This window comes from Strix aluco, chromosome Z (genome assembly GCF_031877795.1).
Source record: "Strix aluco isolate bStrAlu1 chromosome Z, bStrAlu1.hap1, whole genome shotgun sequence".
Lineage (NCBI taxonomy): Eukaryota > Metazoa > Chordata > Aves > Strigiformes > Strigidae > Strix > Strix aluco.
In genome coordinates, this window is record NC_133971.1 from 308,156 (window position 1) to 323,750 (window position 15,595).

A 15,595-nucleotide genomic window follows, 5' to 3' on the forward strand; every position below is an offset into this window, starting at 1 on the left:
TACAAATATAACTAACATTAATTGCAAATGCAAGTTACACGTTCCCTTGCAGACATTAAGGGAAACTTCTTGGACAAAGTACAATGCTATACAAGTCTAGACCAAATCTGCAATTTGCAATTGTAAAGAAAGATTTAAAAAGGAAAAAGAAGAAAAAAAGAGAAGCTGGAAACAACTCTCTCCCAGTGACCTCACACATACTTTCTGTGTAGGCAGACAGAATTGAAAATCCTATCTTCAACCTTTATTGCTTTTAAATACAGAAATAAGATTTTGGAGAAGCGAAGGGGAGAGCTACAAAAATACCATTTCTTGTAAGGGAAAGAATTTGTTAATGTCACCTGATTATGTAAGCTTTGCCAAACCTCAGGAAGAGCAACGGAGGGAGCCGACCCTACGGCTGAAGCCCCCTCCTCCCGAGGAGTGCTCTGGGCTGTGGCCCGACCGCTGCCGGCCCCCAGCCCAGTGGCACCCCGGGAGCGCCGGACGGCTCAGCGGGCACAGACAGCTCACGGCGCTGCTGTGGGAACGGGACCGAGCTGCCCCAAAACAACCACCAGCCTCCGAGGAGGATGAGAGGGGAGCAACTGCCCTCCTCCTCGCAGAGTCTGTGGAGGCACGACAGCTCCTGGCGTCCTCTTCCCCCCGACTCGCGGGCCTGCCCCGACGAGTGAACCTCCTCCTGTGGAACGGGAGCTCGGGCTTCCTCTGCCCTGGGCAGGACGCTGCTCAGGATCCCACACGAAAGCTACAGACGGATTTTTCAATCCCGTTTATCTCACTCTGTACATTAATAAACATAAAAATAAAGAATTTTGGCACAACTGGGTTGTCTGTTACCTCTAAGTCCTTATTACAGATGGACCAGTCCACGTCTTCTCCTGAAAAACAGAAATAAATTTAATTATATTTATTTTATATGAATGTTTTTCTATAATATATTCAACATTATGATTACTGCACGTATTGAATCTGGTAATAGACTCTGAATGTACCAAAGTGGAGGAACTAATTCTGTCTTCATGAAAGGAAAGCGCCCCCTTGGCGCCAAATCTGATTCACCTTAAAATCAGCACATGTCCAACTACTGGGTGGACTTTATTTGACACCACCCTCTTGTCCTGCCACCCCCCCCGGGTATAAATTCAGGCAATGATTTAATTTCTTCAGAGGCTGGGACTCCAAAGCTTCCGCTTCCAGCCACCTGCACGAACTCTGCCTGCACTCATGGGGAGGCCCAGCTCAACTCCAGAGGTTGCCAGAGTGGGAGCACGTGAAACAAGAAGTTAACCCACAGCATCAAACACACTTTTCCTCCTTGCGAATTCGCAAAACCTGTGTCTTCATCGTGGCTTTCTGACTCTGCACGCCGAAATGACTTTATGCATAACCACAGCAACTAAGACTGTAAGCTGAGTAACTCTATTTCAAAACAGGGTTTGGTAATGTGCAATAAATCAGGACGACACACTGAATTATCAACTGTCACACCATAACCTTCTCACACACAGCCTCTGGACTGGCAGAAGTAAAAAGAAAAAAAAACAAAGAGGAAATAAAAGGCAATAAGCTAAAAGAATCGGGATGCAGTTACAGCTGTTTAAAAATTCTGCACGTCGACGCCGTTTACTTCTCTCACCGTGCAGACAGCTGTGCCACCACAGCATCTTCATCATTAAGGGAGGATTCATGTCGGTGGAGGTGCTCACCTCACCTGTACTTTTACAGTAACCATTACAAATTGCGCGCAAATTAATCCCATGTGTCTGCAGACTTTTTAATGCAAATTGTCCCACCCTGTTCCCATAATCCAGATCCGAAGCATCTACGTCTGTTATTAACACAAACCACAACAACGTCATGATTTACAAACAGTAAAAATTTATCCAGCTGGTTTTGACTGTACTATTCATTTCCAATGAAAGGCGGATGACTAGAAATTAAACTTACACTGTCTATAGCATCATGTGTAAGCCTTCATTTACTGAAAAAGCCAGTAATTTCAGCTGAAGGGTGTCATGCAGTATCTGGACACAAGGTACGTCACTCAAACATGCAACGGGAGCTTTAGAGCCCGCTGGCTGCTGCTCTTCATCTCGAAGCCGGGGCTGACACTACCTGCTCTAATCTGAACAGCACGCTGAAATATTTTTATTTTCAATGCTCACTAACGTCAACAATGCTAACGCCCGTCACGGAGACATTAACGATGAATTGAAGGCGATTTGAACAATGTGTGGTACCTAAGCCACGGCACGCACAGCAACGGCCACCACAAGGACTCCAGCACCACCCGGGGCAAGCAGCCGTCACCAGAAGGAGAGGTGGCACCACGGCCACCACCCCCAGGACTGCTTCTCCCGGACCCTCGGGTTCCAGCGGAGAGGACAGACAGGACAGCACCGCGTCAGGTCTCTTCAGTGTAAGGGGGTCATGGCTACGCCCAAGGGAATATCAGGCCTTTTGGTGTCTAGTTGTTAAAAGTGAGGAAACGTGCTGACATATTTGAGTGCATTATTTATTACTTGGAAGCCTGTTAAGGAAATTCATTCATAAAGAAAAAGATATTTGTAATTCAAAACTCTGCCCTGGCAATCAGTACTGTGAGTGCCATGTTTCACAGAAATGCACATGCGGAATGGTTGGGTTGGTGGTTGGACTGGATGATCTTCAAGGTCTTTTCCAACCTAGACAATTCTGTGACAGGTTACAGATCAAAATTACCAGCGAATTAACTCCTGTTAATCATCAGGCACGTCCTTCCTGAGGACAAACCAACTAAGTTTCTCTTCTTCACTGCCAAAATCCCCCGCTTCACAGGGGAAAACCATGATACAATGATTTAAATATTCCTAATGCTAGAAACTAAAACTGCTCAAATCAGAAAATAAATACGAAGTTTTAGGCTGAATGAAATATTTCAACAAAATATCTTTTTACTAAACCTGCTGGTGACCTAAAAGCTAAGTCTAACTCAGAACAGATTGCATAAGGCTTTGTTTTCACTCACACTAAATTCTTCAGACGAAATACGTAGGGAGAGTTACGCCTCTGCAACCAACCGGAAATCTTGCTTTAAGAGACACATAGAAAAATCTGCCACGATTTTTCTTGTTGACCACAGCGCTGGGTCTGGCACTACATCACGCAACAAATGACAAAACTCTGCTCCAGTTGACAAATACCTCCCCTGCCCCTGACTTAGTTTGCTCGTTTGGATGAAGGAACGTGTCCGGTGGGCACTGCCAGTCTCTGGGTGCTGCAGGTTCCTCTGAGCTGGCCCCCTGGCCACCCCCCCTCCTGCAGCTGCCCGTCCTGCGCCGCGACACCCATGGGCTGCCCTGGACCACGCTCTCCCTGCCCTGCAGCACCCACCACCTTTGTTTTCACTCCGTAATGCTCAGAGTCTCTCCAGGGCAGGTCTGGGACCACGGATTTGGAGCGTCTCGTCCCCGAGGAGGTGGCGGAGGGTGCCCAAGGATGATGATCTCCCACCCACAACCCCAACCTGCAGCCTCAAGCCCCTCTGGGGACTGAGAGGGAGATTTTGGTCAAAGCACAGCTGTAAAACACATATGATAATTACTGAAAGTTTCTGTATTTAGCAAAGGCTGGTATGGTGACACCTGCCACCTGATGTTTTCCAAGGCCAAGCAGCACAACGTTACAGCATTTCATCCTTTTCTCAGACGGAGCCATGCACAGGGGGTGGGTTTCTGCCTCAAGGAATGGGACTATGAGTACTTTATTTTAAGAAAGCAGCAACTTGAAGACTATTCAGATAATCTCTGTCAAGACTTTCCTCTTTTTCTGTGGAGTTGCACGTGCAAAACTTAAGATTACTTAAAGGGTCTTGTGAGTTTTCACAGTGTATTAATAAAATGTTCCCGGAACGTCTTCAACAAATTTGTTCTTTTATTTGCATCTTCATTTGTTAAAAGCAATCTCCTTTTTAAGATTATATTAATTTCTATACTTCAGCTAAAGAAAATACCGCTGACTTTGTCACATAAACTTCTTGTATTTATAGTCTGAAAAAATGGTTTTGTCAAATTGCAGAACAGGAAAGAAGAGAAGGGAAAGAAGAGGATGCAAAACATAAACCGTTTAGATGAAAACAGAAGCTCTGTGCAAGGTTTTGCCTTTATAAAATAGTGTGCCTTGGCTGTCCTGTGCCCCCATACAATAGGATGAATGGTAAGCAACAGCTTTGCCTTTATTTAAAGAAAAATTTTGAAAGATCATTGAGATTCACATGTATCCCTCCACCAGCATGAAAATGTAAATTTCTGAGCAGCGCTCATGGTGAAGCCAGATTTAGGACCACTGTTCAATGTGCATTCAAGCCTTGCCTCTTTCATTCCAGAAAGGGAGAGGAGGGGAGGAGGGAGAACGAGGACCAGCAGTCAAAACCTGAAATTGCCCGGAGGAACAATCCGTTTCCACAGAACAAAAACTGACTCAGAACAAACAATTCAGTTCAGAAGATTTCCTTATCTGCTGTACCACCGACGATCCCAGCGGCCGAGCAGTCTACCCCAGCAAGGCGGGACACAGCCGGGCACAGATTCTGACCCCACCCAAACTCACATTTTTATTTTGCTCATCGGAGCCGGGAGGAAACACGTCCCTGTTCTCCATGCGAGTTCAGCCTGTCCCGCAAAGGTTTATTTCATTACTGCACCTAACAGCACAGGGAAACTGTACAGCATGCACGTGCAACTTTGAAAATAAACCACTAATTCTTCTAAAAGGGGAAGGCAAGTGGTGTCCCCACCTTCCTTCTAATCGGAAAATACATGCAGACATGCATTTTATTTAGTTTATTTTATGACCGGTTCAGTGAAACAGGCCGCTTCAAGCTGTGACAGTACAATATGTGGCCTGAAGGGCAAATATGTTTCAAAGCTGGGCTTTAAAAATTGGATTTTGACTGCTAATTAATATAGCACATTACAGAATAGAGAACCCTAATTACATTCTACTGTAAGACTTCTGTGGCAAGGACTGTTTCAGACCTATCTCTGAACAATATTGAGCATGTCAGGGCACAGCTGCTGCTGCTACTGGAGTAACAAATAACATCTTAAAATGATAAACCTTAAACCCCTAAAAATTATCTACATCTGTAAGAATGTCGCATTGTGACATTTTACACAGATCTGAAAATTCCTGTTTATGTTCGAACCAGAGTGATTCAAGTAACATAATTTGCTGTAATGAGTTTCACATTTTTTGTGCTCCAGCAGCCCTTCTTCCAAAACACAAGGAATGGAGCTGTGAAGTGGTAACAACCCAGCAGTGTCCCAAACCAGAAATTGAGATTGCCTCCCTACGTCAGACTATGCAAAGCACAGGAATTCAGGTTTCTGTGTGCTAGGACGCACGGAACACCCTTCTCTTCTAGAAGGTGGGTTCCAAGTACCCGTATACACATGGGGGTGTCACTGGAGGGTTGTGAGGTGAAGGACGTCTGCTCTGCAGCCACCCAAGACTAACTGGGAACTGGAACGGAGCTGCTCCCCTCCTGCTGCCTCAAGTTCCTCTGCAAGCCGCGTCCCGGCACCACGCTGCTCGGGCCCGCGGGCTCCAGAACATCGTTGTTTGGAGGGAGGGAACCGCGGGTCTGAAGGACACCCGGCACGGGGCTCAGAGCTCCGCCTGGAGACACCCCGCACGGACCTGTGTCAGGGTCTCCGGCTCCGCGCTGCTCCGGCTCCACCCCAGGGTGCCCGGGCGCAGCAGATGAAGCCCCTTCTGCATCACACAGTCACTCAAATTCACCCCTGGGCAGGAGGGATGGAATCCAATGTGGTGTTTTTCTTAGACACTTCTAGGGATTTCTCAACTTTGGTTTGATGAGAAAAAGGTGATTTACTTAAAAACAAGACATCTGCTGTTATAATGGATTACACATCAATATCTCTTTAACGCAACTTTAAAAGAAATCCATAAACTCCCACAGAGAAATCAGTCGGTGTAATCATTGACAAAAGTTCAATCTGAGAACTATTCTCATGGCAAGGGCTCTCCTGCCTCTCCCCTTGGTATCTGATACATATATACATGCGCAGTAATATACACAGTTTTGTCAGTGAGAAAATACTGGCAATACTTTATTTTTAGCAACCTTTATCTGATCCAGCATGGTGTTTTTGAAAAGCATCACAAAATCAGAAAGACAACAGTGAACAAACCACAAAACTCAACCCATTCTGAAATGAATTAAAATGTAAGAAGATGACTGAAGCAAAGGTGGCACTGGCCAAAAGCCTATCAGAGTTTAAAAAGAAAAAAAACCCAAACCTCTGAACGGTCCTGCATAAGTGGAAAAAACAATCCCAAGACCTATTAAAGTAACTTTAAGCAAACTTAAGCAGCCATTACCCATGGGAGAAGACTGAACTGTTACTGCCAGAGAAGAAAAGTCTGATGGTTGGGGGGTACGACACGGTACTTATAACCCCCTGGCAGCGTGTTTGGCGGGGGCCGCGGCAGGGCTGGAGCTGCAGTTTTCAGGAAGGTCACAAAGTTTAACATGGGTGAATTAAGAGTACTTAACCAAGGAGAGATGCGCATTTTGATGTTTAAAGCAGACATTAAGAAATTAAAAAATCAGCCAGGTGTTAGCACATTCTGCCTGCTTCTACCGAACGCCAGGCATCCAGCCCTGCGTCTCAGCCGAGTGTCTCTGCTCTGTGTCGCTGAGCTGTTAGACAACATCTCTGGTGACAAATCCTGCACCTTCTTCCACGCGTTTGCCCTCCTGCACCCACCTCGACTCTGTACGTGCTTACGGCCATCGATGGGCAGGATGCTTCACACGCTAAGTGGGAATACAAACATGCGGTGAAAAAAGCAAAAGATAATGTAACTCTGTAAATCACATTCTTGAGGAATATGCATACCACCGAACTGCTAAAGTGCACAGACACATGTTAAAACACAAATACATAGTGTGCCTTTTCTATTATGTAAGTACGCATAATTTTCTGTTTTCTGTCTCATGCTATAAACACTGCTTCCTTTAGTCTTGACCACTGCTAGTAATGTTAATTCACAAAACTCAGTGGCTCATGATTTTCAAAGCTTAGCGCAACATTTGCAGAACAAAGTAGGTTTTTCTCTCTTTTTGGTGGGTACAAGTATGGGGACCACAGGAACAGTTAAATTCATGGCATGGTTGGTCTACCACACAGTCGGGGGAATTCTTTAAATAGAGCCTGTCACTCTCTTTGCCCATCAATGGGATTTCCTTCTCAAACTGCTGATTCGTTCAGGTACACAACAGAGGAAATTTCAGTTAACCTTTGTTTCACCCCGGGGAAAAATCTGTCTGAAAAGTATAAAATGAATAGATTAAAAAAAAAAGAAAAAAAGAAAGAAAAGCTGCAGGGTTATTCTGCCTAGTGTTCACAGCAGTCAAAGTTAAACAGAGAAAAGGAGGCAAACATGAACATTTTATTCCCACCAGAGAATAAGGTATAATATATGATTTAGAAATTCCATTGTCTATACTGTGATTTCTAATTTAGCGAAGGAAAGACTGAACACAAATCTATTGTTCTCATTGAGTGCATCAAGAATTCACTTTTTGACTATTTCCTATATGACTGGAAAAGGAATAATAGGTTACTTTGCAGAGAAAGCCTTTTTAGCTATTTGATTAAGTTGTCTTAAATACCTTTTAGATTCCAGCAATCCTTGCTGAAGAGAAAAATAACAAACGCTAACTCAGAATTACATGTGAAAAGATGCATATAGAGATAAAATCAAAAGTACAGTCATAAAAAAAAGGGAAGTTTAGGGATAGATTACAGCCAAAAATGGCCTTACACTGTTCTAAGTTATTCATTAAAAAACCTGTTTTGAGATACAATTATAATTTCAAAATAGGAATAATAATGCTCATGTTCCAGCACCATTGATCTGGCAGCGCGCCTGCAGCCCTCACAGGCGGAGTGTTGCTGCACCCCCAGCCCGTCCCCGCAGCACTGGCTGCCGGCAGCACTCGGCCAGCGCGGTCGAGGCCCCGGCACGGAGCACGGGGAGCTCTGCCTGGGTTTAGCGCCCGTGGGAGCTATAGTCTGGAATTTCTGGCGGGATCAATAGGATGCCGAGAATTGGTTCTGTAGTACCGACTTCAACATCACGGGGATTATTTCTGTATTTTAGTGATGGTTATTGCGCAGCAGATTTTGTCAGTGGCAACACAACACTTCATTGAGGAAGGTCATGAGGGCAGCCGGAGGCTCTGGCAGCTGTATAACCACGCTGAATCCTCATCTCTTCATCACCCCTTGCAGCGTGGTATCTACTGCAGTTACCAGTGTTAACTATGACAGTCCCGACACTAACCAGTGCATACACACCGTTGTGATGGTTTGTACAGATCCCTTCGCACTGTTAATGGCCAAGACCGGAGCCCGAAGAGTACCACTGCTTCAGCTCTCAAGTATCGTGTAATAGAAAATCTACAGTTGCACCTCAGCGATCTATTTTGGCAACGTACTACATCTTTTTCCACCAACACAGAATGAAGGAGATATAAATATAAAAGAGGGAACAAAGTCCATGGAGCCTTGTTCTACTGAGGCTTGCGGTGTCTGATCTGGCAAAGTCACTGTGCCTAAAAGAAGTCGAGTCAGAGATGTGCCAGCAATGTTATGCTTCTCCCCACAATGGAGAGGAACCCAGATTTAAGGCTCCTTGGAAATGATTTGTTAATGCTTCAACTCAATCACAAACCTAGAACCATCAGTCATCAACCGTACCCTCAAAGAACAGCATGGCTCTCTTGGTGCTGCCATTAGGATGAAACGTGGAACTAAATTCCTGAGTTTGAAGAATACTGATGTAGATGAATATCTGAAACTTGTAAGGTTTACTTGGGACTCTTAAATGCCTGTAATTTTTCGCTGAAATTTCAAAAATCTTTAACTCGGAAAAAAAACCCCACAATCAGATTTCAACACAGGCTAACTGCTGGTCTTTGGGTACGGGGCAGAACTTCAGTTCAGCTTCCTCTCATGCTGGTAACCTGGCCCGCTGGGCAAAAGCGAGCTAAATGATCCTGGTTCAGACAATTCCTTCCCACCCTCCAGGTCAGACCAGGCTGCCACACGGTGCCATGGGGGAGGAACAGCTCTTGGAGCAGGGGAAGAATCACCATGCGGTGTCCGGGATGCAGCAGACCCGGGTGGTCACGCTAGAACAGCTCCGAAGGTGGCAGTTTCAGTGCTTTCACGTCCTTTTCCTGGGAGCATTCAAAGGAACGCTGCCGTGACTAACCTGTCTCTAGAGAACAAACTATAGGAACAACTAGACATCGTGTCTCGATTCTGGTTTTTCTTAAAAGAAGCAATTTATAAATCACTAACACAACCAGACTTAGACTGTGGCGATAGCTTTTCAAGGTTTCAAAACATTGCACATAGTGTGGTAGCTTCACAGAGATGAAGGAGGAAAACCCTCAACACTTCCGGAGATACAGCTGGAAACGTGAGCGCCCTTCTACTAAGGTAATGCTACCAACAAGGCTTACAGGTTTCAAAGTTAGTACAGAGCTCTAACGTGATGAGGAGTAGTCTAAAATGACACTAGAACAGAACACAAGGGAGGTGTTTACAGTCTTTACCTCCAGATGAAAGGAGTCCTGAAAAGCCTGATCAAACCAGGATGCAGGGGTTTGCGTTACCCCGAGAGCAGAACTGAAGTCTGAGCTAATGCTAATAAGGAGACCTGGAACAGATGAAATCCTGTTGGATATCCCTAGTTCCTCTTTTTGATCCTCCTGAGGATTACAGCAAAGATGGAATAGGGAACACGTGAAGGAGGCTCCTGAAAAATACTCATACAGAAGAGAATTCTTCTACAATTCAGGAACAGAAATTAACGTCACTTCATGGATTTCCTGTAGGTCTATTTGAGGAAACCTCCCCATTTGCCACGCGTGGGGAATACAAACAACGCCCTGGGCACTACAGCGCCCTTCCATGTTAAACCTTCTTCAAATTCAGACTTTCCAGGAAAATGAAGACATGAGAAGTGACCCACTAACACAGCTCCTAACAGTAAGTGGTGACAAAGCACTGGTGCAGCTGAGGATGGGTAACAGCATGTAGTTACTTTATGAGAAGAAAACTCCAGTGTTAACACTCTGCTCTAATTTTGGTCTTCCCGAGCTTCTATGACCTTCCTATCACACAGGCAGATTCTTCAGTCCGTATCTGAAGGCGCATGCCACAAACACCTCTGACAGCAGGAGGAGGCCCAGAGATCTTCTCAACACCTTCCGCAGGGTTCGCAGCTCTTCTGAGCGTCACTGCCATGGAGGATGGTGGCTCGTCCTGGCAGGGCTCTCAACCCATCCTGAAGCTCTGCAGACGCTTGACACGTAAAAGCACCAACAGCACTGACAGGCTGTGGAGGCCCCAGCGCCACACGTGAGAGCGACCTCACGCTGGGCCCTGAGGGGCAGAAGCATCCTTTTCCATTCCAGTCCTCATTTTTTGATGTAGTTCGTTCCACATCACAAAGACATTCTTTTCTTGGGAACAAAAGCAGCTAGGATGGACTTACTCTCAACATCAGTCTTCTGCTTGCAACAGAAAACACAGGTTTCCAGAAACACCTGATTTCCATACTAAAAGGCACAATTGTAAGATGATGAAAAATGAAGTGGCCTTGATAAAGAGCTACTAATTCTGACTGGCTACAACAGTTTTGTCCCTGCAACAAGGACCGCAGCAGAAAGGATGTCGCTCTCTTTCCTCCTCTTTCCAAAGAAAAGAGACAGTGGGTAAAAGGAAATGTGGTCTCTATTCATAATCAGCAAATAACAGCTCTCAATGCGAGAATTCTATTTTGCTTATTTAAAAATGTTTCAGTGGAGCAAGAAAAAAAAAACAATTTGGGACCCCTGATTTCATCCCTGTTTCCTGTGTACACCAGTGCAGTGGTCTCGACAGCGGGGTGCACGCACCCCACGGGGTGTGGAAGGCATTCCACTGCAGCACAGGAAGAAAATATTTTTTTACCATTAATAAATAACATAAAATATATTTTTAAAATAGGGTTTACTTAATCTTTTTCTCATTCTTTTTTACTTTCTACTTTGGATATGTTTTATATATACTATATATGTAGTTTACATGTACTATACATGTTTTATATATGTCCTATACATTAGGACAGTACCATATGTATATAATGTATAAATAAATAAATACACATATGTGGGGGGGTGTGCTCAGAAATGTTCTTCCCGATAGGTGTGTGTGCTCAGAAATGTTTGGAGACCACCGCACTAGAGCACGGCTTTCACTAGTGGCCAAAGGGTTACCAATGAAACAAAGTCAGTTTTCTCTACAAAGGCCTGCGATGGATCAAAAAATTGGAAGTCCTCACATTGCGTTTCTTCCACACCCTCAGAGCCCACATTTAAACGATCATGTCTGTTTAGTGCGCACACAATTTTTCATTCTTCAGAAGAAAAGCTGAAGTCCTTTGGCTCTGGAGGAGGATATGCAGTGTAACCACAACTGACACTGAAACAGCCGGGTCAGAAGCGCCTCATACAACACTGAAGAGGTATTTATTTACACTTTGAGAACTTGTCTCTGTGGTTTTGGTTTCTTTCTTGTTTGTTTGTTTGTTTTCTTTTTTCTTTTTTTTTTTTTTCTTTCTCCTTAAACAGATACCACAGCAACAGGAAAATCCTCCTCGCTTCTACCAAAACCAACGCGTGCCTTAACTGCGCTATCGTAATGAGTGACAGCTTTCTTCCAGATCTACTGAATTTAAGTTCTTTAACAAGATGAGTTTTTCAGACACTTGAGGCTGTTGATAACTGCGCCCCTTCCCAAAGTGCTGCCCCCGAGCACGGAGGGGCAGTGTGTTAGGAGCGATGTGATCACACCCTCGAGCCCGCAGTGCGAGGGACGCACGGAACGATGCTGCTCTGAGCGCGCCCTGGGCCCACGTTTCATCAGGGCTTCTGAGAGCCGCCGGCACCGGACACTCACCCAGGCAATTTGCTGCTTCTTCCCGCTCTCAGTACACACAGCGGGGCTGCTCTGCATTTTTCAGTCAGGAAGGTAAAACGCCGTGCGTTCGACTAGCCCGGGATCACTGAGTCTGGATGCAGATGCTGAATTAGTTTAAGATGCCAAGGACGGGTTAAAGCATTTTATTGGGATTTACTCCACAAGCCTGACACCAAAAATGAAGGCATCTGATGCTGAGCTCATGCATCGCTGGTAACAGCGTGGATGTGTAAAAGGAGCCGGAGGAAAAGTCAGCCCTGTTTGGCTGAGCTGCAGTGAGACAATAGCAATACTTACACTCTGAATGCACTACTAACCAAGTTTCAACAACCAACAAGCATTAAACTAGAACCATAGTGCTTTTAGGCATAGATAATGTATCCTGTGCTCTACTTTCTGCTTAGAGAGAAATTAAGCATAAATATAGTTTGTGCTGGATGTGGTTACTGCCCTAATAGCTGTGCTGCAACCGCTCTGCGCTCAAATTCAGAAGTCCTGTTCTGTAAAAATCATCGAAGGAAATGCAAGTTGTCCACTCGGATAAATAACCGCGGGTGAGCAAACGTCAGGTCACGGAAGAGGCGCCCGAATGGTTGAGCACCACATTAGCCCTGGCGGACGCTGCTCAAGGGCTTTCACAGCCCCTGCCCATGTCCTCCAGAGAGAAGGTGGTGACATGGGACGAGGGGAGCTCCCAAGCCTGTATTTGATTTTAAGCATTTAAATTCCGAGAGTTTAACAAGCCTTTGCTGTAAGTGAATCAGACAACAGAAGTACTGAAATAGAAGAACTATTCAGAAGTACTGAATAGTTAAGGTGCATATAATTACCTTTTAAACAGCACTTTAAGACATTTAATAGCACTTTTTCCTGACATTAATAGAACTAGAAGGCGTACTGCACACAAACTCTTCCTACCTGAATTTAAGTACTGCAACTCTCAACTTTTTGCTGTTCCTCTAGGAAACTCTTATACACTTCATATTTACAGTTTTTTTAAATGTAATTTATAATGTTTTGTTTGATTAAAGCCTTTCTTTGTTTCAATGTTGATTTTTAAACAGTAATATTCTTTAAAATGTGCAGTTATTTAATTCAGATCAATAACTTCATGTGTGGAACTGAAACATTTGTATTAATCTGAGAAAGCTGAAACATATTTGAAGTTGTGATTTAAGTCATTCTTTTCTGATAAAGACTGAATATCTAACCAGTTTAGCCTACGTAGCTCAGGTGAAAGTCCCTTACACTGGTCACTGCGGTAGAGTTATGATTCTGCTGGGCAAACTTACTGAATATACTTTCCATATTGCAATTCAGGGCAATAATTTCTGAAATATTTGATTCAGGTTTTCCCCCTTTGTCTGGACAAGAGGAAGGGATGTCTGAATCGATGATTAAAGGGCTGGTTGCAAACCAGATTCTGCTTCTACCTAGCAACACTCAGAAAAAAAAACCTAGTCCTATTGCTGAAAAAAATTATCAATGCCTCATTTAAAATGTGCAACCAACCAAATTTCCTGAGCAGTGTGGTAGCTCGTTGCTCCTTTAAAACCAAATAATACAGACACTCTCTCTAACTCCCAGTGTCTTTCACTAGGCTGTAAGCAGAGAGGAAGGAGACAAGAAAAGCAGTAAAACGTGATGTCAGATGTTCTGAACCCTTCACTGGGGCACAGGCTGTGCACCGGGAAGTGGAGCCACCCCAGATCTCACCAAGATCAACCCCACTTGTAATAGTCTAGAGGAGCAGCCGGGGAGTGGAAACACATGGCAAACACTGCGAGAGATGCTCGTCAACGGAGACGGCAGCATTGAACACGCAACTTCAGGGAAGACCAACGAGACTTCAGAGGGGAAGACAGAAGACGACTCATGTCTTCGGCTGGTCGTGAGCCTGCCGGGACCAGCGCCCGCGCTGGGGCTTGCTGAGGCTTTCCAAGGACAAGTCCTCTCTTCTTTGCCTTATTTTCACAGTGGAGTAACACCCACGCCGGGCAGGTTTCGTCTGGCATGGGTTTATCAGACACGGCCCTCCCAAAAGCCCTTAGCACAGAAGGGCTCTGGTTCTGGATGAAGCCCTCAATGTCTTCACCCGAGCCTCAAGAAGCCACGGCTGCAGAACGTGCTTTTGCTGGAACCACTGCCCACAGCAGGGACCGTGGTCAGCGCTGGTGAGGAACTGCACTCGAGCGCACCACCAGTGAGTGCCACGCTGCCCAACGCACCATGGGCACATGACCCCGCGCCACGCCCCGCCACACACGCCCCGTTCTGGCAGCTGTGAACTCTCACAGGGCTCGGCCTCGAGACCGAGCACGTGTGGTTTAGAAAAAATGATCCGAATCTGTACCACCCATTAAAAACAGACTTAGAATATTCCTCCCATATACTCACCTCCTAAAACGAGGGAAAGACCAGAGGCAGGAAACTGCTAAAACGTTACCACTTCTGGGTGGCAGTTAGGACCTCTGCTAAGAACAACCTCAGATAATCTTATTGCAACTCCTCGACAAATCAGCAATAAAGAAATGCCAGGATGATAGAGTTTGCCCCTCCTTTTACTGTAAGTCAGTGATTCAGAAGATCCAGTATGACTGAATTCAGACATATTTTGCATCTACTGAACTAGTTTGAAAATGATATATTCATTTTCAAGAAAATGTGAAGACAGTATATTTGAAATTCATTATTCGTGTATTTGCTTTAGTTTAGTCCTGTGTTCATATGAGACCAATAGCTCGATGATGCAGTAGGAAAAATGTGATCACATTATTACTATTTTTTTAACAGAAGTGCGGAGGAAAGTATAAGGGAAAGATAATCTGCATTTTGTTACCCAGTAAGGCTCTTCGTATTTTAAAAAATGAAAATGCAGTATGAAAGCAGAAAGCCACCTACTCAACGTAAATGCATCCAAGTAAACAAACTACTTAAATGAAACAGATTACATCACTCACCAGCAACATTCAAGATATAAGAAAATGAGTGGGCCAACTACTTACTGTTAACCTGAGGAGGGAATGCACAACCAGCCTCCCTCTCTTGGAAACAAAGAATGATAAATTAACTGGTCGCTTGAAATGAACATATCTATGGAGTTGTAGAAACACTCGTTTCCTTTTTCTGCCATTGTCTCTGATGACATGCTCTTTGAATTACATACCTGCCTCCAGCCTTCATTATTTCTATGTTTCATTATAATGAAGATTATACTTTGACTTTCAAGGCTGCTTGCCATTATAAAATCCTGCACAAGCTTCCTTCCCCTTGCAATCCTACAGTGCCGTAACGGAAACGACACACAATTCTTCCGTGTATTTTTTTTACCCACAACGCCACCCCCTGCCACCACACAAAACCCCCACGGGTGTCAAGAACCCATCAAGCCCACAACAGATGCCACCACTGTTACCAGTTCCAAAGGGAATGCTTAAACTGGAGCATCGCGGTGACCTGCAGCAGTGGACAAACAAGTGAAAATGGGAGCTGCTTAAGCATGGGCAATATTTGCACTGTTAAAAATGTACAGAAGTGCTGAAAAATCC

General features: G+C 44.7%; 1 protein-coding gene across 3 annotated transcripts in view; it reads right to left on the minus strand.

Moving 5' to 3' along the window:
• Nucleotides 1–15,595, minus strand: part of ZCCHC7 (zinc finger CCHC-type containing 7) — a 117,601-nt gene that overhangs the window by 39,825 nt on the left and 62,181 nt on the right. For all 3 annotated transcript variants that reach the window (XM_074813107.1, XM_074813108.1, XM_074813109.1), the window contains one exon: nt 841–881. In XM_074813107.1, coding sequence (XP_074669208.1) covers nt 841–881 — 41 coding nt within the window. The remainder of the gene's footprint in view (nt 1–840; nt 882–15,595) is intronic.